Source organism: Coenobita brevimanus, chromosome 18 (genome assembly GCF_032717465.1).
Source record: "Coenobita brevimanus isolate Jiangsu-jjx chromosome 18, ASM3271746v2, whole genome shotgun sequence".
Taxonomy (NCBI): Eukaryota; Metazoa; Arthropoda; class Malacostraca; order Decapoda; family Coenobitidae; genus Coenobita; species Coenobita brevimanus.
The window spans coordinates 2275941-2301680 of NC_136971.1; the positions used below are offsets into that span (position 1 = coordinate 2275941).

The window sequence follows — 25740 nt, forward strand, 5'->3', positions numbered from 1 at the left end:
CCACCACCGTCGCATATTCAGGGTTATTATTTAGGATACAGAGAGGCACAGACAAGGTTGCACCCTAGTGTCAACAAAATAACCAAGCTGTCTGTTTATTTTTTGTGCTAGGACTAACGGTAATATTTTGGTTTCTGTTCGGCTTGTCACAGAATGCAGACGGTGTAATGAAAAGCACATAAACGCCCGCAACTACATAGATTTTTATATGACAAGACGATTAGGTGACATTTTTACTTGGCCTGTGTGTGTGTGTGTGTGTGTGTGTGTGTGTGTGTGTGTGTGTGTGTGTGTGTGTGTGTGTGTGTGATGCCATATACGTTTTGTTGTTCCCTTTTTTAAATTCAGGCTGTAGCTACCGTCCCCCTCCCCCCTCCCGTTTTTTTTTTTTAAGTAAGGAACCAAAGGCCGGGAGGTGATAGATTATGGCGTGTTTATTCATACATTCTGAAGACCACTGACCTCAGTTGATGGCCGGGTTTAGCCAGATTCGAGAGCCGATTTGACTAGTAACGAAGGACACCCATTCCTGCCACTTAAGGGTCCTCGAATTTCATGCAAGCTGTGGGGGTTCCATCGGGTGAAAACAAACTTCCACCCCATATTATTGTAGACACTGGGTAGGCAGTTATTGAATTCTGATTTGTTCTTTTGGTACATTAATTCTTTGTCCATTTTATTATATGTGACATGAAAAACGATTCCTTTAATAGAGTTTGATGTTGGTGGCAGAGCGTCAGAATGGGGATGGATTGGGCGAGAAGTGCCGGTAGCAGAAAGATTATTGAGATGAACAGTTTAGTCGTAGCTAATGGACACTCTACCCTTTTAATCAGATAATGTATTTTTTATGTTATTCTTGCCACCTTTTAATAATTAGAAGAAAAATTTCGAACTGGGAGTTAGATTCGTAGTCTTTAACAACCCAGTCCCTACAAAAGATTCCCATAAATTGAGTATAATTATCTGGAGATAGAAAGAGTAAAATATAAATGCGCCATGTGATGGAAAGAGTGAAATCTAAAACCTGTGATGCAAGACTCCTCCTGAAGGTATTGCGACATGGTTAGTGAATAGCGAGTAAAGCAAACGTCAGCAGAGTAGGTTTGGTATACAAGGAGATGCGACGTTGAGCCAATTTACTTGCTCTGCTTTCTCTCGTGTCGCAACCCACCCACTTGCAAGAATCCTCCGGCACAATGGGAGGCAACTGCAAAATATCCCACAAAAGATTTGACGTTCATGGCCGTAGTTTCGTTGGCACAGGAGATTTTGTATAGCCCGTCTCTCTCTCTCTCTCTCTCTCTCTCTCTCTCTCTCTCTCTCTCTCTCTCTCTCTCTCTCTCTCTCTCTCTCTCTCTCTCTCTGTCTCTCTCTCCCTTTCAGTTGATGGCCAGATGTAGCCAGTTGGGAGGGTTGATTTGACTTATAACCAAGGTGACTCATTTGTACCTTAAACTGAGTGTTATTGAATTTTATGCAGCTACAACTTAGTATTCAGTTTATAGAAATGGCCCAGTTCCGTCAGTTAATAGCAGTACAAATGTAGTGCCTCCTCTTAAGCGATATATTTTGCGCCTTCCACCTCACCTCGTTTGAGAGGGATAGCTATAGCCAAAAAACCTCTTCACAGCTAGAGTTCCTTCCTAAAGTGAGTAAAATCATATGGAATTAACATACACACACAAAATCGTCCTTGCAATCGGTTTAAGCGGTTTAATAGAGAAGCAGGTTGTGTAAGTAATATTGAAGAGGATTATTAACTCCCTCAACACGTGTACGTCATCTCTTACTGTATTATTAAAAGCTGCCGAATGTTTTTATTCAGTTTTAGAGGAGGTCTGGTGTAGAAAATGCGTTTTACTCGTTTTATTGTAACGTGGCCTAAAATTTCCCACTCTCCATTAAGTTAGGTTAGAATTTTAAAAAAAAATGGAAGACTGGTCATCCTAGGGAATTCAAACTTTGCGCGTAATGCAAAAATTGTATACAGAACAGAAATCTGTAGCTGGGCCACACTTATAACTTTAAATACTGAATTGTGGTTGCGTGAAATTCGATGAGCCATAGTTATGAACCAGCCAGACTTTATCTTTTGATCTGACTACACTTGACCCACTACCTAGCAAAAAAAAAAGGGGGGGGGGAACGGGGAGGGGTACGGATCTATGTCATGTGAAAACAGCCCTGCTATAGCTCTTAATACGTCGTGATACAATCTAAAGAACTCCGTGGTGACTTTGCCGGGGTGACACAGGGGCACGTATTATATCGTCGCCTTAGGGGGATTTATGGCACATCTTCCCTGACGGTTTATTTTGCAGGTTACGGTTATTCATTCTCTTTTATGTTATTTATGTCTTTGTCTTTTTTTCGACATAAGTCGTATTACTAACATAGTCTTTTTTTGCTTTTTTTTTTTTTTTTACCTACTTGAGTCACTCCTGCGGCTTCAATACCGAGTCGTCGTTGAGGTAAATTCAGGGAGCCTTGAATTTGGATCAAGTCTTCTTGGTTACTAGTCCAATCGGCCTTCCTCATTTTAGTACACTTGGACATCAGCTGACCTGAAATGGGTTTGGGGTCTTGACCAGGTGAGAGTTAACTCTGAAACTGTCTTCCTCTGTCCGTATTTCGTACTGCCTGTGACCTACAATCTTTTAAACGTAGTGTGTCCAGTTATCTTGAATGGATCTTGAATTTGGTTCTCTGTTAATTTGTTTTTATTTTTCCTTTATCATTGGCCTTTGGTTCCTTCTTCCTTACGTGAGGAAAAGCGCAGTAGAATATACCCGTATTAACGTATCAGAGGCAAAAATATACTGATAAGGAAAAGGTGCTGTAGAGGAACCTTCACAAGGATACGGCCCATGGGACTCAGGAGACGCTATTAGCATCGGTGAAGGTGGTCTCCCAAACACCTCTTCCTTACCAGTGTGTTTCTGCCTGTGACACATTATTTAAGTGTGTGTTATTAATGCAAACTTTGTCGATATTATATATGTGGTAGGTGGGGGCGCTTACCATCCACTCACTGATGTAGTGCTGCTTTGGGTGTCTGCTCTTTTCCTCTCTTCCTTCCTCCCTCTTCTGTCTTTCTTTCCTTCATTCTTTCCTCTTCCTTCTGCATACGTGTGACTTTACACTCCCTCTTCTGTCTTTCTTTACTTCATTCCTTCCTCTTCCTTTTGCCAGTGGATGACTCTACACTGAGTGACAGGCCAAATGGTTTCCCGTACACCAGGAAACCATTTACTACGCGGGGTGGTAATCAGATAACCAAATTATGGCGCCTGGTGGTTTAGTGAGTAATTAAGGCGCTCCAATCGGATTGAGCCGGTGCAGGTTTATATCCAGTGGGTGGTTGGGGTTTATTGCTCACGTGATGCCACTCAGGGATGAGTGAGGCTGGTCACTCCCATCTTGAATGTCAGGACCAACTTGCCTAGCCCGGGGCTCCTGCGCTCCTTATGGGGCAACATAGGATTGGATGATGGATGAGAAAGATATACATGTAAATAATGTACCGGACAGTTGTAAGGTGTGGTGTGCAAGGTGTGATATGCAAAATAAATAGTGTGTGTGGTAGGCAAAGGAGATCTAGAAAATTATTAAGGTGTGGTTTGCAAAAGGAATTTAGAGAATATTAGGGGGTGGTAGACCTAATAAATCAGGGAATATTTAGGTGTGGTAGGTATAATATGTGTAGAGGAATATTTAGGTGTGGTGGGTATAATAAATGTAGAGGTATATTTAGGTGTGGAAGACATGATAAATCTAGGGAGTATTAAGGTGTGGTAGGCAAAGTAATCTAGAGAAAATTAAGGTGTGTCGACATAATAAATCTAGAATTTATGGTGTGGTAGACAATAAATCTGTAGAATATTTAGGTGTGGTAGGTATAATTAATTTTGAGAATAGTAAAGTGTGGTGTACAAAATAACTCGAGAAAATATCAGGGTGTGGTAGGGAAAATAAATCAGTAAGGAAGAGATGTAAGAAAGCTTGCAAAAGCGACGAGAATACAGGTAAAGTAGTCATGTTCTTGCTGGCATAGGAGCCTCGTAACACTTCTTTCACATCCACTTCCATCTGGTGACGTAGTTCTTATTTCATTCTTGCTGTCACCGAAAGAATTTATGCACCTTAGGATAGACTCGAACTGCAGAGATTAGTTAAAGCCTTCATTATCCTCTTCGCTGCAATACCTCTCCCATGAACTAAATATCTTCTAATGGTCGCAAGAATAGTAGAAAAACAGTCCTCGCAGTGAAGGGCTGTGCGTAAGATTTTGTCCATCACACATCAGTAACCTGCAGCAGGGTGACTGGGATTAAGGTGCGATTAAAAAAAAAAATCGCAGAGGAAAAGGCATTGTGAAGTCTCCGAAGCCAGCTAGAAATGTGATAAAACATCCAGTCCAATTTCATCCTCCATCGAGGTATAGGAGCGTGGTTGTAGGTTATCGTAGTCCAGCAAAGGAAGGGAAAAATGACTAGCACGCTTCCCTTAGTGGCATTAAATGGTCGAAAAACCTCCAGTCACCTCTTGGGGATCGAATTTATAGAAGGGTAAAGTCACTGCGGCGGGGTGTGTTCTACTCACTGTACCGCCATTCACCTCATATTTAACCAAGTGACTCCTTGTTGACTGTGTGCCGGGGTGACAGTGATGATGCAAGGTCGCGAGGGTACCAGCCCGCCCGCCAAGGTCAACACACACACACACACACACACACACACACACACACACACACACACACACACACACACACACACACACACACACACACACACACACACACACACACACACACACACACACACACACACACACACACACACACACACGAAACTGAAGGTTCATGTTTAGCCCCGTATATCTAGGTGTGTACGATTTTTATTTAAGTATTTGCGCAAAAATAAAGCGCCAGTAGCGGTTTACAGTCAATATGACCGTAAACCGCGTCTCCTGCCTTTCTCTCCATGGACTATGAAATTTTGTTGTTTAAATCGGAAGTATCCTACGCTGATGACATAACATCGTCACCAAGGACAGTTTAGTCCTCCGTAAAGACCGTATAGTTAGTTTCTAGTTATCACTCAGTTGTTATGGATTTACCAGATTGATTTTCCAGGTACTGGAGAGAAATACCGTATAATTAGTCTCTAGTTATCACTCAGTTGTTATGGATTTACCAGATTGATTTTCCAGGTATTGGAGAGAAATTTACTGTACTTGGAGAGAAGCAGGAGAGGCCACGAGACTTGTGCAGTGCAGTTCCATTCCAGCTTACTCCAGACGATTTTATTCAGCTGGGTGAATTATAGGACCCTGGGAAATAATGTACAGAGCCATCTCAAAGGAACATACAAGGCTTATATTCAGACTCCCAGGTACATACTTATATATCGTGGTTGTTTATTGTTTAAAAAAAAAAAATTGTTTCAGTCCGTACTATATAGTGCTGAATTCTGATGCAGTATGGTTTTGGTGAACTTGCACTGTAACGCCTTTATTATGGGGTCGTATTTTAGGTTCTAATTTTGCTACCTTCAGATAGTTTTATTTATTTTAGGGGAAACGTTTGGAAATGGAGGGGTTAGGCATAATCTTCATTAATCTCTTCACAACTGCAGGCCATTCCCAACTTTGATCAGATCGTCCTGTGGTAACCTGAGCGGAACAAAAATGACACTGGTCATGAAGGAGTTAGGGTCTGAGCATTTTTTCCCCTCTGGATCTACCCAGGACGCGTCCTGGGTGAACCCAGGAGGAAATGCCGGTCATCCCTGTGTGGACAGTACCTAGTGGAATTTCAGCTGGAGGAGTTAACCTAAGGCAAATTGCAGTACCTATTATTGTACACACCAGTTTTAAGTACAGCAAGCTACGATTGGCAGGGTCCTTAGTTTAAATATTGCAAAAGCATTACGATGTTCACCTGTTTACATTTCATTTGCGCCGTGTTTTGTACTCGTATTTCCGTCGTTTTACTTCACCCCTTCAGTCCGAAAGCATTTTCTGAATGTTAGTATGGCTGACGGGAGACTATTTTATGCAGCTTATGCGAAGACGTCCATGGCCTGAAGGGGTTAAGCTATTATCAACTCACGAGTCCATTATTTAGATATAGCTTTATACTGTGCTGAAAAATATAACCCAGTATGGATTTTTTAAAATAATGGCTATAAAGCTATTTTTCGCTTGATTTTGATAGTACTGTCATATATAGGCATCAGAGATAATTGTAATTAGTTTCACTGTAACGATAGAGAAAAAAAAGTTTTGACATGGCTTGAAAACCACTAGCATTTGTTATAGCAGACTAATCATATCACCACCATGATTTTTTATTTAGGAAATGACCAGACTTATTCTGTGTGGGAAGGGTCTTTTAATCTCAAGGTGTTTACTTTCAGGAACTCCTTCACTACGAAAAGATTTTTTTTTTAATCCTGCTGTATATTTGGCTGTGTGTGTGTGTGTCCATATAAATACCTGTAGCCATATATATATATATATATATATATATATATATATATATATATATATATATATATATATATATATATGTATGTACACACACACACACACACACACACACACACACCTTCGTATGCCATGTGGAGTGAGATTGACCCCAACATATTCTTAAAATGATGCCATTCAGCCACTTTTTGTTTTAGGGATCTGGTGAGCCATGATTTTGTCTTTAGCCAGTGTATAAGCACACAACATTTGAGAGCAAAGACTCTAAGTTCAGGAGTTAGGAGGGGCGCTCTCGTCATGGGGGGTCGTCCGGGACCCACTTAGCATTCCGTGTTACTTTTTTTTTTTTAAAGATTCTAGATATTATTGACCATGTCACTGTATGTTGAAAAGTTCTACAGTTAGCGGGGGAGAATCGTAGAAGATCCTCCCATTTCTGATGCTGATAATGACACCTGCATTGATTTATCTGATGTTAAAATCATTCAGGGGTTTCCTGAGTATAAATATGTCACTCTATGTTTATGTTTACTTGATTTGTAAATCGTTCAAGTGTTTTTCTGAATATAAATGTCAGTCGTATTTATGTTCTGAGCATAGATTCAACCAAATTTTTCGCGCCATTTTATTTTCATATTTTTTTATGGTATTATAGCTGATAACACATTTATTTTATTATGTTAAGAGCATGTTGAATGAATAAGAATGATGTAACCTAAAAATATATGCCTCATTATTCATTACTTGTGCAAACTTTCAAACATTTTGAAGAAAATAAAAATTTTTACTTTCGTTAAAAAAAGGACATGTGGTGGATTGGCTACACGTGCCGTGTCATGGGCAGCCTATGTACAAAATTTAAAATTTTTAACTTTGTGCATATGGCAGAAATCCAAAAATTAAGTTGAGGTCTTTCAAGACCCCACATGGCGTTCTTTGTTACGTTTATCACCTGGAGTACGAACGATATATATATACGTGTGTGTGTGTGTGTGTGTGTGTGTGTGTGTGTGTGTGTGTGTGTAACCTAGTTCCACGTCTGTTTACATATTCACATGTGTGCACACCCTTGCTGTACTGCGCAGGTTGAGACAAACGCCTACATTTCCCGTGCATCTACTTCACACTTAGGGCATGTTCGTCACAGTCCTTCGGGACACATCGTATCAAAGAGGATCATGTACCTTTTGAACAGGAGAAAAAAAATGGCCTCTCTCAGCTAAGAAATATCAGCCAGCAGAGAAAAGTGAAAAGGAGAGGTGAAATATTAGGCACTTCTGTCCCCGGCTGTACCTTATCTTCTTGTACTTCTGACCACGATGTTATAGAACTCACCGCCGGAGTGGAGGCAATGCTTTGCAGATATTAAGGCCGTATTTTCGTTGAGGCTGCTGATAGTCTGGATGAGAATGACGGCCTTGCTTCCAAGAAGTGACCGGAGGTTTGTCAGTTATGCAGTTCCATAGAGGGAAGTAGACTGGTTATCTACCCTTAAATACGAGCATACTGGACTGCGGTAGCATAGTCTAGGACCCCTGCACGTGGAAGGGGGTAATGTACAATGACTCAGATTTTTTTTTTTTTTCTCCTTGCGCGCTTAGATTTCGGGACGCCTCTTCCTCAGGAATATTACTGCTTTTTGTCCTATTCTCCATAGTGGGTGCATGGCAGATCCCGAGGGAGGGAGGGGTCCCAGGGGTAGGATTCTCGAACATATGAGTGATTCGTTGTTGTGATATGTATTTGTTTTTGCAGGACCTGGGAAGATTCTGCAATATTTTTTTCTCTTTTTTTTTTTTTTTTCCCACAAAGCAAAGAAAATTGATGTATTTTTCCCTCATAACTAGTATTTGTTATGCAGGTAGACCAAAGGACATAGGAAGATCATGCAGTCCGTATCGTTCATGTGACAACAAATTAGTTACGACAGGGAACTGATCGTCTTTGTTAGTGAGTCCGGGCTCTGGACTCTTTTGCTATGGCATATATTCAGAGCTTCAGATAAAAAAAAAAAAAAAAACGTTAGTACAGGCATGTAACGCAAAATCAGCGATAAAATAAGCAAGGGTATTAAAGTAAATAAATCGTGGTAGATCTCAAAGGATGTGAAAGAACCTGCATTGATGTGACTGGTGCTGGACGTGAGTGATCCTGAAATTAGCTAAACTGACACTGAGTAGATATGAATGGACCTAAGTAGACCTGAATGACCCTGAGCAGACCTTAATGGAACAGAATACACCTGATTGGACCTAATGTTAATCCCAGTAGCACTTAATGGGCCTAAACTGACCTGACTATGCATGAATAGGTTTGGATGATTTGAATAGACCTAAATGACTTGAATGGGCCTAGCTGTACCTGAATAGTCATTAACAAACGTGAATATTGGCTGACAAGTTGGGTAGCAGGGATATACAGGGTAGAACTGAAGCTCTATCCTGTACATCCCTCCTGCCCAACTTATCCAAATGTGAATAGATCTGAATGGCCCCGAATGAAGGTGGATGACATGAATGGGCCTCCCTGGATCTGATTGGAGTTAACTGGATCTAATTTGATCCAAGTGACCCTGAATGGACCTAAACTGACAGTGACAGATTGGATATGAATAACCTGAATGGACTAAATATTCTGATTGAGTCTAACTGGACATGACTGGCCCTCAACGGACATGGACTCACCTGACAGCTTGAATGAATAAGAACGATTTGAGTGAACCTAAATAATCTAAATGTGCCTGATTGGACCAGCTGAACATGAACGGACCAAAACTGACCTCTCTCAGCCTGTGTGGATGTGAACGGCCTGAATGAAGATAATGGCTTGAATGTGCAAAGCTTAGGCTATTTTAGTTTCACGTCTTCTGATCTAGGCCAACTGAGGGTTATGTCGACACGACACACATACACGGTCGACGAATGCGCTTACTTTATTCCCTCCACCAACTGGAATATTGACACACACACACACACACACACACACACACACACACACACACACACACACACACACACACAGAGTAGCCCCTTCTGTATGATGTCATTTCATTTGGGAGAAAGTTGCAAACTGCTGAGTTAGATAAAACCTTCACTACTCCGTGCACCACGAGGAGACGCTGAAGCAGATTGAAATCATCTGGTAGGAGCAGTAAAAAAAGGTCGTCGTACTGAAAGTGATAAGGAGGGATACTGAAAATCATTGGTCATTATCACTCAGGTTCTCATGACCCGTTCACCCGAATTTAGTCGTTTGGCGTTAGTGGAATGGAATAATAGAGTTGACCCTATTTACGAAAGCTGTACTTCAGTTTCGCTACTTTGACGGAGAGGTCAGTTCAAACTTTTTCTGTCTATGTCACATATTTGGGTTTCATTCCTCGAATTCTTAGACGCCTTGGGGCTGTAATTTTGGTATCTTAACCCTCTTATGGTCAGAAAAACTAGTATTGTGATCCAGCTTACACCAAACGATTTTATTCTGCTGAGTAATTCATTGGAGCCTTAATTTTAATACTAATCTCATGAAGTGTTTCATAGTAGGGGCAACTCTAACGATATATTCTATTCCAGCTGACACCAGACGATTTTATTCAGCTAAAAGCGAGTAATAGGAGCCTGAGTGTTAGATGATTTCGTAACACTTTTTCTGCCGCGATTTATTTGACTGTTACATCATAGTATCCTGATGTTGTTAATGTTAATATTTAAGTCGCATTGACCACGAGTTTCCTGTGCCAGTGAGAATACAGATGGGGAGGTTGTTCATGAGGAAAACATTATCTACTTATTATTTATCATGCGAGGAGGGGAGATGGGGCAGGTATATAGGGTCGTGCGTGGAGATTTGCTCAGTGTCGCGACTGCCATGGTTGGGTTAGGAAGTGGAGGCTGGCTACAAGTTCCATGGGCCGAAGTGGTGAGTCCAGGAGAGGGGAGGTTGGCAGTGGGGGGAGAAGAAACTTAGGCAGCAAAGTTGCACTTAACATTATCATATAACCTAACCCATTCGCTGTAGCTGTACTGTTACTATTTTCTGTTACACTCACCCTACCTTCTAGACCAAATTCTTCACTATCTACTTACCACTTTATTTTAACCCATTCAGTCTGGTAACTATTCTCAGGCGATTTTATTCACTTAGGGAGAGATATTAAGTAGTGAAGAGGTTAGTGGAAACATTTCTTTTTTTATCCGTCACCGTATTATAGTCTCTACAAACCTTTTAAAAATCGTCAGGTGGTAGCAAAATACACGTCATGATGATGATGGGCTGAAGTACTGCACTGTCAATGCCGTAGTGGTAGCAGTTACTGGCATTGTTGTGGTACGTGTTTGAAGGTTGTTGCGATGGCGGTAGTCGTGTGAAGATTGTCATGATGGCAGTGGTAGCTTTGATGGTTGCGGTGGTTGATGGTTGTTGTGATGGTGGTGGATGGTAGCTGTGATGGTTGTGGTGGTGGGTGGTTGTTGGGATGATGGTGGTGGTGGTTGATGGTTGTTGTGATGGTGGTGGTGGTTGATGGTTGTTGTGATGGTGGTGGTGGTTGATGGTTGTTGTGATGATGGTGGTGGTTGATGGTTGTTGTGATGGTGGTGGTAGTTGATGGTTGATGACTTGTAATGACGATGGTAGTTAATGGTTGTCGTGAAGATGGTAGATGGAGGAATACGTAATTTGTGATTCACTTATTTCATGGTTGTGGTTGTTATGATAGTTGTAGACTGAAAGGATAGTTAGTGCAGTTGTGATGGTTGTTGTGGTTGTGATGGTAGTGTAGTTGTGATAATGATTATGGTGATTTGATAGTGGTGGTTGGTGTGAATGATTTTATATGATCGTTGGTGATGTAACTTTAATACTGCCTGTAAAATTGTCTGTAATGGTAGTTGGTGTGATTATGGTAGTGCATGCTGATGACAGTAGTTGAGGTGGTTATGATGGTGGTGGTTTTGTATTAATGATAGTTGGTGCTGTTGTGGTTGTGGTGGCAGTATCTGTTGTGGATATGGTGATGTCAATATAGATATTTTTTTTTAATGATGTTGGTGACCTAAAGATGTTTGGCACATGGAAGGACTGCTGGGTGTCCGGGATTGGGCTATCAAGTCAATGTCGAGTCAGACATTAAAAAAAAAAATAATAATAAATAAATAAAGCACTACAGGTTCCTGTAGTAAAAGTGACACACGATGTTATATGAGACAAAATTTAACCCAACAACTGCTGCATTAGGCTTCCTGGTCAACCCTCTCCCACCCCCACCCCCCCAGCAAAAAAAAAAAAAAAAAAAAAAAAAAAAAAAAAAAACTTTTGCTCATGTGAAATGAAGGAATGCATGGAAAGGTATAGGAAAAACATACATGAGTTCATCATATACCTTAGTTCAGCCCTGGTGAAGTAATGAAGTTGTGCATCTGACCTCTCCCCTCCATATTGTGATACCAGCTCTAACGTATGCAAGTGAAGCTTGAACCTTCTTGGAGAGACAGAAGTCAAGAGTGAGAGGAGTGGAAATGAGTTATCTGAGAGGAACACATGGGGAGACAGACTGACAAATGAGGAAGTGAAGGAGCTTCGTGGTGTGGATGTGATAGGAAGCGTTAGGAGAAACACTTTGAGGTGGTTTGACCATGTAGAGAGGATGAAGAGTGAGAGATTGATGAGGAGAGTGTATGTGAGTGAGATGGAGGGGGGAGGGGGAGGGGGAGGGGAAGGCCAAGGATCAGGTGGGGGTATGGAGTGGAGAGGTATATGAGAGAGGGGGTGTGAGCTGGGAGCAGGTCAGTGAAATAACGAGGGAAAGGTCGACATGGAGACGATTTGTTTGTGGCCACCCCTTACGGGATTAAGGCATCTGGCAATAAATAGGGATAGATACTGTACTGAGGATGCATGGGTGGTGGTGGGACACACGGGTGGTGACAGAAGTAGCTCAATTGAGATGCCAAACGGCATTAGAAACGCGCCCAATGAAAAAAAAAAAAAAAAAAAAAATCTCATGATGAATGTAGCAGCTTCACGTTTTCCATCATATGAAGTACGTAGCAGCTGTCGGGTTAAAAAACTGATGATTTTGGTTTTGTTATAGTGGTCATAGTGGTGACTTATTGTAATATTGGTGACAGTGGAAATTACGATAATTGTATCTTTAGTGGTTTTAGAAAGTGTAGTAAGGATGGTGGGCTGATGGCATTGGTAGCAGCCAACATTATGTGTGTATGATAGTTATGACTGGTAGTTTCATTTATATTTCCTGCCAGCCAGCGTAACAGTTGATCCACGTGCCCGGGTTATCAGTCACTTCTGATAAAGAGCATCCTCATCCTGTTGATAAATGCAGTTTGTGACACAGTATGTTCAAATTAATTTATCGCTTTCACACTTTCCTTCACCAAGTTTCAAATTGTGGATGAGAGGGCGTAGTTATGTTGTCAGGTTAAATTGCATGGAGTACAGTAAGTTTTAGTTGTGATGGTGTCAGTGGAAGCTATGATTTTGGTTTGCAAGATTTTATTTAAGTATTTTAGTAGGGAGTAGGTTGTAGCACTGGCCAATCAGGATGGTACTTCCAAGGGGAATGGAAATATTGGTGATAGGGAAACCTGGAGCTCCTTTTTCACTAGCAACCAGAATATCCTACCATCCCCCTGTGCTGGCCTTTTCAGTGTGGCAGTAACATGGAGAGTACATACTTGTGCAAACACTTTCTTCTATCTCATGCAGTACTGTACATGCGCTTTACATATCACACAACGTATCCCATTACGTCACGGGGGTTGATGCTGGCAAGGGGATGCGGCCAGAAAACTTTGCCCTCATTATGTACTGGTGGATCTATTGAGGGGAGGCATGATACAGACTCTGCCAGCACAGTCTTTGGAATCAGAATGGAATTGTCTCGAATCTGTGCCAGAAGGTACAGGGCATTGCGGTTTTCCAGGCTGTTGCTTCTGTCCAATAGAGAGGGGCCCGAACCCAGGAGTAGTGCCCCTGGTGGCTGCCCTATCAAATATCAATGGATGTATAATGGTGGGGCAGTTACAGTGCCCAGTTGCGCTTCAGGGGTGTCCTTGTAGCTGTCCTGGCAGGGTTCCCCGAGGCCATTGTAACAGCCACAGGTCACGGCTGGTGGAGAATGGGCTCCAGATCCCATGCCTGGACTTGGGACTATGCAGGTGAGCTGAGCCTGTGGTTTGTCTCTCCCCTTTAGTATAATTTTTAGCGATTATCGGAACAGAGGAAAATTAGAGCAAGCCTGGGAAACTTAAATCACCCAAGGGGATCAGAGTGGCATCATGGAATGTGGGAAGTTATGGGGTAGAGTGGGGGAAGTGGTGGAGGCAATGAGTAGGAGGTGGGTGGATGTTGGATGTATGCAGGAAATTAGATAAAAGGGAGGATCAGCCAGAATGACTGCCAGGAGGGACTGTCAGTACAAAATATTTTGGCAGAGAAGGGCAGATGAATGTCGTGGTGTGGGTGTGTTCGTTAAGGAGAAATGGTTGGAATACAGTATGTCATGAATGTAATGAGAGAGTGAAAGGATAAAAGTAGTGAAAATTTCGTTCGGTGGGATAACGTTTTCATTTACGGTATATTGGCGTATATTCCACAGGCTGGTGTGGATGAGGTAGAGAAAGATGGATCCTGGGATGATTTAATATGTATAGTAAGTGGTATTGGGGATGATGAGATGATTGTTTTGGGAAGGGACTTGAATGGTCTTGTAGGTGAAGCAGCTCAAGGATATGAAGGAGTACATGGGGGATGTGCATATGGTACAAGAAATGAGGAAGGGGAAAGGATACTTGAGTTTGGGGAGACAATGAACATGATTGTGTGCAACACACATTTAAGGAAAAGAGAGAAAGTAGGTTGATTACATATGAATGTGGGGGAAATGGCATTCATATAGACTACCTCCTGGTCGGGAAGGCTGCTAGGAAGTTAGTGAGGGATATTAAAGTTATAGGGAGCAAAAAGTATGTACAGCAACACAAGTTAATGATATGTCATGTGATGCTTAAGGATTGAGTGATGAAAAGGAGGACCTATGCACCTGCGAGGAAAATGTGGAAGTTGAAAAACCAAGTAATAAAGGATGCCTTCTATAACGAGATAAATAGAGAGGTGGCTGAACAGGGAGCTGTTGACAGCAGTATTAATGAACAATACAGAGCTCCCAAGAACAATCTCCTGAGAGTTACTGATTCAGTGTGTGGATGGGCAAGGGGCCTCCCAAGACATAAAGTAACTTGGTGGAATGAATGAATGGAAGCAAGAGTTAAGGAGAAAAGAAGGCTTTTCCGGGAATGGAAAAGGGGTGGTAAGAAAGAGGAATACTTGGCTGCTAAGCGTGGGGCTAGAAAAGAGGCTTGCAGGCAAAATCTGTCTCATAGACTTTTACTGGATAACCTAAATACTGAAGTGTGGAGAGGAAGAGTGTTACATTCAAGCTGGCAAATCAGATGAAAAGGGAAAACAGGGATATCATAGCTAAACAGTGTCTGAAGAATGATGAAGGAAAGATTGTGGTCTACAGTGGGGATATTAAAGATGCCTGGAGAGAGCATTGTAGCTGGTTGTTGAATGAAGAGTTTGACTGGAACAGGGAAGGTTTGGAGCCAGCAGATCCAGCGTTTGGCCCTTGATCTTTGATTGATGCTGCTATTGTGAACAGGGCAGTAGGCAGGATGTAGGCTAGGTGGGGAAGGCAGCAGGTGTGTCTGGGTTGACTGCTGAAATGCTAAAGGCCTTAGGAGATATAAGAGTGAGGTTAGTTATTGACAATAAATACGATCATATTTGAGTGTGTTGTTCCAGAGGGTTGGCTGAAGAGTATGACTGTAAATGTATACAAGGGGGGAAAGAGGAAATTATAGAGGCATAAAGCTTTCGGACCAGATAATGAAGGTAATGGAGAGAGCCCTAGAAGGTATGATTAGAGAAAGAGTGAACATTGATGAGATACAGTTCGGGTTTATGTCAGGCAAAGGGACCATTAATGCCATATTCATTGTTCAGCAGCTTCAGGAAAAATAAATAGGAAAGAATAGGGATCTGTCTTTTTTTTTTTTTTTTTTTTTTTTTTTTTGAGAAGGCATTTGCAAAGGTCCTAGGGAGGTGGTGAAGTGAGCAGTGAAAAGGCTTGTGATCGAGGAGTGGCTCGTTAGGGTGGTTATGGCTATGTGTGTGGGTGCTCGCACCATGGCAAGAGTGAATGGAGATACAACATAAGTTTTCTGTGAATGTTGGTGTCCACCAGGGGTCAGTCTTGGGCACCTAGATATTTATTATGGTACTTGAAACCCTCTCACGTTACTTCAAAAATGGGCTCCCGGGGAAGATATTGTATGCCGATGATTTGGTGTTGATTGCAGAGGATGAAAGGGAGGCAGAAGTCAGAGGAAAAATTTAGGAAGTGGAGAGATGGTCTGGGACACAAGGGCTTGAGAGTAAAGGGAGATAAAACAAAGGTGATGGTATCTAGGGCTTGTTGCGGTATTGTCAAAGAAGAGGGAGAGTGGCCATGTGCAATTTATCTTAAGGACATGGGAAGTAATTCTGTCTTATGCATTGTTTGTGATAAGTGGATGCACAAGAGATGTACTGTTGTGGTAGTAGAGGTAGACTGTGAGATAATGCTGATTTCATGTGTACAGTGTGTCAGGGAAAGCATGAGGAGATTGTCAGGCTGAAAGGATTGTTCTTGCTGGTGAGTAGAGTGTGTGGAAGAGTTTTGTTATCTAGGAGGCATGTTATGTGCTTGAGGTGGGGCTGGAGTTAGCTCTGTGGCTAGAGTGGGGAGTGATTGGAAAGAAATTCAGGGGGTTGTTGCCTATCGTGACACTAAGGCGCTCTCCCTCTGTTCTAAGGGATCCCTGTATGTGGTGTGTGTTACGAGTGTAATACTGTGCAGTTGTGAGACGTGGGCTGTAAAGGAAGAGGATATTCGCAGGCTTAGACGTACAGAAATGGCAGTGAGTAGATGGATGTGCAGTGCATCCTTGAGTGTGAGGCCTGGGGGAGGGGGGGCTAGGTTTACGATGAAAGAGTGAGATAAGATGGGACTGGAGGGTATTGGTGTTGTGATGAGGAGGTGTAGATTGAGGTGGTTTGGGCATGTGGAGTGGATGGGGGATGACAGTTGGGTTCAGAAAGTGAGAAGTGTTAACCTTAGAGGTAGGGTTGCAAGAGGTAGACCGAAAAAATCTCGGAATGAAGTCACTGAGTGTGACCTCAGGGATAAGGGACTGAATTGGGAGGCTACTAGTGATTGAGCAGCATAGAGAGCCACCATTAGGTGATTAAGGTCAATGCATGCAAGCATGTTGGATCCTTTAAAAATGGAACAAAATGATTTATTTATTTATTTGGTTGATTGTGATGGTTTTATACTTGATCTAATGGTTGTTGGTAGTTGTGTTAGTTTTGATGCTGGTAGTTGGGTAGGTTTGGTTCTGTAGTGAAGGTAATGAATGATGGTAGGGAGTAGCCAGTGGTGGTGAGGGTGTTAGTGTGATATGAGTAGTGGTGATAGATACAAATGATAATGGTAAAGTTAATGGTGGTTGTGGTGGTAACAACAGGCAGTGGTGGTAATAGTTGTGTGGGTAGTGATGGCTAGGGAGGTGGTATTAGGAGTGATAGTGTTAATAATGGTGATTATGGCTGTGATGAGGTGGTATGGTAGTGGTGGCAGTGGTGATGGTGATAGTGATAGCAGTGGTGAAGTACAGTTACTGTGGTAGTAGTGGTAGGTCTAGTGGTATAGTTTGCTGGTTGGTGTGGTGGGAATGGTTATGAGTATAGTGGTAAGTTTTGTGGTATAGTGTTGTGTACTGATGGCATTTGTGATGGTGTGATGGTATAGTATGGTGTTAAGTGTAATGGTATACAGTGTTGGTATGATTTCATGGCATGTGTGGTGGTTTAGTTTAAGTGGTAAGTGTAATGTAATACTATGGTGGTAGTGATGCTAGGTGTGGTGGTAGTTGTGGTGGTAGTGGTGGCAGCAGGATGAGTGTCATATAGGGTTTGGTGGTGGTTGTGGAGGACAGGTGTGTGTTTTTAGCATTACACCTGTGGGTTTGGTCTCTCTCTCTCTCTCTCTCTCTCACACACACACACACACACACACACACACACAATTCTCTCTCTCTCTCTCTCTCTCTCTCTCTCTTTCTGTGTGTGTGTGTGTGTGCATGCACGTGCTTACCTAATTGTTCAAACCTAATTGTATCTTTACAGGAATGTGTCAAGCTTTTACTGTCCCGTGTATTAAACCATTTGTAATCATACATATCTTTAAATTTATGAATAGTTTTGGCACACTGTTTCATTTGATAGTTCATTCCACTGATCAACTGCCCTATTTGGGAAACTGAATCTCCATACTTCTTTATCGCCTCTCTTTTTATGTAGTTTTTTGCAGTGTCTTCTTGCTGATGTGTGTGTGTGTGTGTGTGTGTGTGTGTGTGTGTGTGTGTGTGTGTGTGTGTGTGTGTGTGTGTGTGTGTGTGTGTGTGTGTGTGTGTGTGTGTGTGTGTGTGTGTGTGTGTGTGTGTTTATCAAGTTGTGCTATACAGGAAATTTTACACTCATGGGGTCCTGTCTCCATGTCTCAACCAGTCAAACTTTGCTTTAAACTCTTTGTCCAGGCTGTTCCACAGGTCAGTGCATCAATGTGAAAAACTGTATTTCTTGATATCCTACAAGCAACTTGTCTTTTTCAGTTTCATTCAGTGCCCTCTTATTGCTCCCTCATCCCATGCACACAGATCTTCTCTGTCAATTTTGTCTACTCCCATCATGGCCCTGAACACTGTGATCATGTCACCCCTCTCTCTTCTTTCTTCTAGTGACGGTAGACTCAGCTTTTCTAGTCTTTCTTTGTACGATAGGTCTGTCAAGCTAGGGACCATCTTGATTGCTGTTCTTTGAATTCTTTCAGTTTGGAGACCACACTACTGCTGCATATCCCAACGTGGGGTGGATCGTAGACACTATCAATTTTTCCATTCATCTCCTCATCCATGTAATTTAATGCCACGTTCTTGTTTATCAAGAGCTTATAATGCTCTCTGATAGTCTTACTGATGTGTTTCTTCAGGTGACAAATTATCCTGGACCAACACTCTCAGGTCCATCAGTTCTCTCGTTTTGGTGATTAGTTCCTTTCCCATCGAATAATTCCTTGATGTCCTCTTGGTGCTTTAACCCATTTCACGTATTTTGCATTTTTTTGCGTTGAATTTCATTTCCCATATCTGGCTTCAGTCATAAATCCCTACCAGATCTTCCTGCAGCATTGTACAGTCTTCTTCCACATCTACTCTCCTCATTATCTTTGCATGTCTGCAAACAGACTTGCATAACTGTTCATTCCGTCCACCATATCGTTTACATAAATCCGGAACATTACAGGAACTAGCACTGAACCCTGCGGGACCCCACATGTTACTTCCTTCCACCCTGACATCTTGTCCTTTATTGCAGTCCTCATCTGTCTGTCTCTCATGAAATATCTCATCCGCTCCAAGAGGTTCCCCTTCAGTACCCCTTTGTGCTCCAATTTCCTCTTTAGTCACTTATGGGGTACCTTGTCAAAGGCTTTTTCCAGATGTAAATACTGCACACACAAGTCACCCATCTCTCTCTCCTGTAGCATGTCAATCACCCTTGAGTAAAAGCACAGCAGATTAGAGACACACGACCTTCCAGTTCTGAATCCAAACTTACTTTCTTCCAAAATGTCCATCTCCTCCAGATATTTTATCCATCTGTCTTTCAAGATTCTCTCACATAGTTTTGCGACCATGCTGGTCAGGGAGAAATGGGAGAAATGGAGTTCCCCCGAGCTAAGCCCTGTATTGGACTATATAGCCCCGCTAGGGTTACAGGAGGGAGCTACCCCTCCCGGCACGGCAGCCCGGGTGAGGCTCGAACTTGCAATCCCCCGATCACAAGTCCAGCCCACTGACTACTTGTCTAGAGTAAGCTAGGGCTATAGCAATAGTTTACTGGACTACTACACTGTGTCCACAAAATTCATCTTCAAATAGAAAAATGAAGGGTGTTAATCAACTGCCTGACCCGCATCACTCCATGAGGGCTACAAAGGAGGGATAATACTGTGCTAGAGGTGGTAGCACTTCCAGTGATTGATTCCTCACCACACTTATAAATATAGTTAGGCTTCTGCTGGTGTTACTCTTGAAGTTGAGGATTAACATCTGGAGCATCTGGTATCATCTCTCACCACACATGTTCATGTCAATACACAGGTGTTATTACTTCTTCTGTCACAGCTGTTTCAGACTAACATCATAGCCATCTTCACACCATTGGCAACTTCATTACACCTGATGTCTCCTTGAGCATCAATACCTGTACCACCACCACACAGTTTACATACAAGCCGTAATATTACAACTGGTGCCTCAACAGACATCACTACATATATCATCACCACAGAGTACAGATACAGGTTACATTTGTTGATTACTCTGCCACAACCACCACATCTTCTACAGCTCCGGTCACCATGAGGTCCACAACTGTCCTCACACCTGCCTCCTTAAATATTGACCTCAGCTATAACCGTTATCTTGAGGTAATATGTGCTTTAGTGGATATCAACTGTTTTATAATTAGCAGTAGAAACCGTTGGTTATATGGTTTTTCTTTGCAAGTCATATGTCTTTATACATTCCTTCTTTTCTGTAGATACTGATAATGGTAATCCAAATGAGGTGAAGTATTTGTACTGTACATCCCCTTTCCCCTGACCCATCAAAACACCAGCCTTTCAGCTTAGGCAAAAGTGTCATTGATGTTGTACGTCTTTCCAAATGGCAATGGTTGTGTTGTTTGCAAAACAAACTGATTTGAGATTTAGAACCAGCATTATAATGGAACACTACTTATCATTGGCTCTCAGCATGATCGATATTCTTGGGTGTTCTGTATGTAAAATACTGGTACTTCTACTCCACTCATTTATTGCATCATAAACATGTTTCTTCATAATCTTAGCTTTGTCACAAACGCAGTTAAAACATCACATTTCATTTTTACAGTCATGTTTTCTTTTTTCCCTGTGGAACTCAATTTACTTTGCTTAAAAGTCAGAGACATGGCTACTGATCTGATCATCAGTTTCACACAGAAAGTTGAGAATTTTCCTCATTAATATCTTTCACCTTGCTGCCATTGCTGTCATTGTCTTGTACTATGAGGGAAAGTCAGAACTTGATTCCCAGATTTATTTCCATGAAAGTTAGGCCGGCAGCTTGCTGTGTCTGATGCTTGTTAGTACAGTATCTCAGCAGTAGGTGATAAATGTGTCACCATGCATAGGTAACATACCCAGGGCAATGTCAGTTTAGCAATGGCAACCACACTGACTAAATAGGCAAAGGAAGGAGTGCTACATGTGATTTGTTTTCTGTGGACAATAGGCATACAATCCTTGTAAATCCATTGTGAGCCCATAGCAGTCTATATTCCTAGTTTAGTGATGGTGCAAGGTGTATATGGATGTGGTGTTTTGAATTCAGATATGGGCAGGTTAGCATAGTGGACAGATAAGGAAGTGAGTAACCATCCACATCTGGTAATCAAGTTGGTAACATTGACTCTGAGATGAGGACTGACAGACATGTCTCATGTGCACTTGGAACAGACTTAACCTTTCGCACAGCACAGTAGATGATATTGTTCACAAATGTTTAGGATACTTCAGGATTAGTAACAGCTGGATTCCCTGACATCTGGCAGATGACACCAAGAACATGTACCTGATAAATTTGCTTGTACTCCATCAGCACTGTGAAAAAGAGGATGAGGATTTCGTAGCCAGAATTGTTACGAGAAATGAGCCTTGGGTGTTTCATTAGTCATGAAAATAAAGCCAAATCAGTGACGTGGAAGCATCCTGGCTCCCTCGGAGCAAGAAAATTCAAGACAAGTGTGTTTTGAGAAATGCATAAAGTGTTTTGGGTGGATTTTTATGGCACTACAGTCAGTGCATGTGTTCATCAGGCCACCCTCACAAAACTGAAGGAACTCTACATCTCCAGAGGCCAGTCTCATTGTCCAAGAAAGTGTTGCTATTGCACATTAATACCTGGCCACACACTGGTCATGCCACATTGAATTTCTTGAACCCTTGTCACTGAGAAGTTCTACCCATCTGTCCTGTAGTTCTGATGTGACACTATCAGAATTCCACGGTCCTCAAATTACAAAATCACCATCGAAGTGTACACCTCCTGTCAGATGAAAACATTCAGTAAGAGGTTAAATGTTGGCTATATCAGGCTGACCATGGCGGCTAACACACCAACAGGTAAACACATTAAGAGTTTAATTAATAATTCTGTTGATGATGTTAAAGTCAGCATTGAATCTTTAAAGCAATCAGTTTCTAACTCTACATCTTCTAGAAGGCTAATTTATGATGTGTTGAACCCTACCTTAACAGTTCACGAGATCTATAAATGTCGTGGTAAAACTAACGAGGTACACAGAATGTCATTTAGTCGGCTGCGGTTAATCAGTCATAATCTGGCGATTGAGACGGGCCGTTGGAATCGGCGTGGACAGGGATGTCTCCCGGTAGCAGAGCGGCTCTGTCCATGTGGTGCTGTGCAAATAGAGTTGCATGTACTGGAGGTGTGTCCAATGACTCAGCACATACGTACAAGATAAAACTTTACTTCCTGGAGTCAAATCATTGGTGACGATGCTCAGTTTCCTATTGAGGAGATATTGTATAAGGTCCTTTCTTGTTTTGGCTAGTGTGTACTATAATGTTTATCATAACCTATGTTATTTAAAGTGTATTTAATTCATTTTGTATGCTCTTATTCTAACCATGATATATCATTGGAATTTTTTTTTTTTTCGTAAAAAAGGTGATTGGTTAAATTGTAGTTAAGTTACTTCTCAGAAGTGTAATGATTTCCACCTTTCATTAAGGCTATATAGATTCACTGATCAACCCTTTAATACTTCGCTTGTTGTATGGACCATAATTGTTTGCTAATATCTGATGTACTGTTTATCATGCTAAGGTTTATTGTTGCTTGAAGTCTTGTATGTGTAACTGGATATTGTGGTCAATAAATACTTACTTCCTTACTTATGCAGGATGCATCTTTCTACAACCAAGTATAACCGTGATAAGTCCCTCAATAGACAAGGCAACTAAGTCGAAATATAGACTAAATATTTGCATATATCTGTTCCATGTGTTCTGCAATGTAATATGTTTACATTTAAAAAAATAAAGGTGAGATCCTTACCGTCTAATTTTCCATTGTAGTTTGCTTCCTTTTGTACATTTATTGTTCCTTGTCTACCATTGGGCCTCCTTTACTGCCCGTGTACTCTTCCTTTTTTTTTAATGTATTTTCCATTTCCTATAAATTCTATCTTCCCTCCAGTATCATGATTAGTCTTTTTACCCCGGATGAAAGTGTAAGTAATGTCTACATTTGAGACCTGGAGTATGATACTGTCTCTCACAAAATGCAGTTAATCACTATATATATTGGGTTCTATGTTCTGTTCTACAGATATGATGGTGATGGAGAGGGATGCCTTTTTGTGGTGGCATTGATATGGCCAGGTGGCTCAAAAATGCATGGTTATACAAATGTCTCTCAGTTACTTCCCTCTTCCCTGAAAGAAGGTTGAAGGACTGCAGGAGAAGGGCAGGTTGTGCCTGCAGACCATGGGGTTCATGTTTTAGTTGAGGCTGAGGCCATACTGACAGCAGCAATAACAGATGTAATATTGGCTCCAGAACTTACTGAATAATTTTCCTGTCAGGTGTTTGGTCACCAGCGGTCACCCTCAATGGAGTTTAAGGAACTGACCAAGAAAGATGCACAGGTTCAGCTGACACAGGAACTGGCCAAACTGATCCAGACATGCCCAGCACCTCAGAAAGAAATTACGCAGAAGGATTTTGATGGCTTTGAGAAACTCTTCGGAAGGTTCATCAATGAATCTGGTCCTTCAGTGGAGTGGGACAGGATTCAGAAACTTCCCCAGGATGCTGTAAGTTCTCTTGAGAATTTTTTTTTGTAGCTTTGGTGATCTGGTTGTCTTTAATTTTACCTGTTTTAACATAAAGTAATATGAGCATGCTTTAAACAGATACTGTTCACTCACTAGTGTGTTTTGAACAGCCATAGATCACAGAGACATCCCCTGATCATGGTATAGAATTAGACTGTCTGGTAAAATAACTCATTCTTTGCATATGGTCCTTTACACATTTTAATAGGGAGGTTACATGTGTAAACAAAGAACACTATTGGCAGTGGAAGAGTACTTCAACCATGGGTATAAGGTAACTTTGTATACTGTATAGTGTTTTGAGCCCCTTTCTAAAATTGAGTTGTCTAGCAGTAAATCTAACTTTCCTATTACCTATAATTTTTATATCACATGGAGCACTCCATAGTTTGGTGCTAAGAAATAATTAGTGGATTACTAAGGAGAGTTGGAGTAAAGCATCAAAGGTTTGAGTATAATCTCTTGAATACAAGTATCATACCTTTTGGAAGGAATGTGAGTGTCAAGTGGAGGGAATGTAAGTATAGAGAGACAGGGTGGCAGTGAAGTTAGTAGGGGAGTGAAAGATAAAAATGGTAGGTTACTAGTTGAGAAGGGAGAAAAAGTGAGCAGATGGAGAGAACACTTTAATGAATTGATGAACATAGAGAATGAAAGTAATGCGAGTACAAGTGGCTGGGGAATGGCCGGGAGAAGGAGGGAGGTGAGAAGACAGGAAGGAATCAGTAGGATGGAAGTTGTGGAAGCAATGAAGAAAGTTAAAATGGGGAAGGACCCAGTGATTGATGGAGTAAGTGGTGAAATGCTGAAGCATGGGGGAGAGATAGTAATAGAATGGATGTGGAAGATTTGTAGATTGGCCTGGGAGGAAGGTAGAGTCCCAGAGGATTGGAAGTCAGGTATAATTATTCCCTTGTACAAGGAAAAGGGGAAAAAGAAGTGTGTTTTAATCATAGGGGCATTTGTCTTCTTAGTGTAATAGGAAAAGTATATGGTAGGATACTTACTGACAGAGTTAGGGAAATAACATTAGTTGGAGAAGAACAGGGAGGTTTTAGGAAGGGAAGAGGTTTTGTAGATCAGATATTCATTCTTAGATCTTTAGTGGAAAAGTTTCTAGAGAAGGGAAAGAAGTTGTATGTGGCCTTCATGGATTTGGAGAAAGCATATGACAGGGTGGATAGACAAGGATTGTGGAAAGTATTAAGAATATATGGAGTAGATGGGAAGTTGTTGAATGCTGTGAAGAGTATGTGTGAGGCTGCTAGTGCTGCAGTGCCTGTGGATGGTGAAATGAGTGAGTTTTTGTACCTGAAGGTTGGGTTGAAACAGGGATGTCATTTCTCCATGGTTGTTCAATCTGTATATGGATGAGGTTATAAAAGTGATACAAGGTAGGGCAGTGGATGTTGGAGTGGCCCTAATGAGAGAGGGCAGTGTTTGGAAACTCCCTGTATTGCTGTTTGCAGATGATGCTGTGTTGTTAAGTGAAGAAGAAGGGGAGCTGCAAGGCTTGGTGGATGAGTCTGGGAGAGTGTGTAAGAAACGGAATCTAAAGGTGAATGTAGGGAAGAGTAAAGTGATAGTCTTTGAGAGAGGTGAAGTCAGTGAATGTACAGCGAGGTTGGATGGTGAGGAATTGGAAAATGTGAGTACGTTTAAGTACTTGGGTAGTGTGATGAGTAAGGATGGAGGTTTGGAGGGTGAAGTGCTTGAAAGGGTACAGCAGGGAAGAAAGGTTGCTGGTTCTTTGAAAGCAGTGATAAGAAACAGGGAAGTGAGCATGGAAGTGAAAAAGTTACTACATGACAGTATTGTGATACCAACTCTAACGTACGGAAGTGAAACTTGGACATTGTCGGAAGGACACAAGTCAAGAGTGAGAGCAGTGGAAATGAGTTATCTAAGAGGAGCCTGTGGAGTCACATGGAGAGACATGCTGATGAATGAGGATATAAAGGAGCGTTGTGGTGTGGATGTGGATGTGATAGGAAGCGTTATGAGGAACACTCTGAGGTGGTTTGGCCATGTGGAGAGGATGGAGGGTGAAAGACTGACGAAGAGAGTGTATGTGAGTGAGGTGGATGGGGGAAGAGGGAGGGGGAGGCCGAGGATGAGATGGAGGGATGGGGTGGAGAGGTATATGAGAGAGGG

The 25740-nt window shown here is 41.8% G+C and overlaps 1 protein-coding gene across 3 annotated transcripts in view; it reads left to right on the top strand.

Moving 5' to 3' along the window:
• Positions 1–25740, top strand: part of LOC145391493 (UTP--glucose-1-phosphate uridylyltransferase-like) — a 66966-nt gene that overhangs the window by 14039 nt on the left and 27187 nt on the right. For 2 of the 3 annotated variants that reach the window (XM_080266108.1, XM_080266109.1), the window contains exon 2: positions 23335–23565. In XM_080266108.1, coding sequence (XP_080122234.1) covers positions 23335–23565 — 231 coding nt within the window. Of the gene's footprint in view, positions 1–20088; positions 20111–23334; positions 23566–25740 lie in introns of those variants that run through there. The other variant, XM_080266110.1, reaches the window with a different exon arrangement.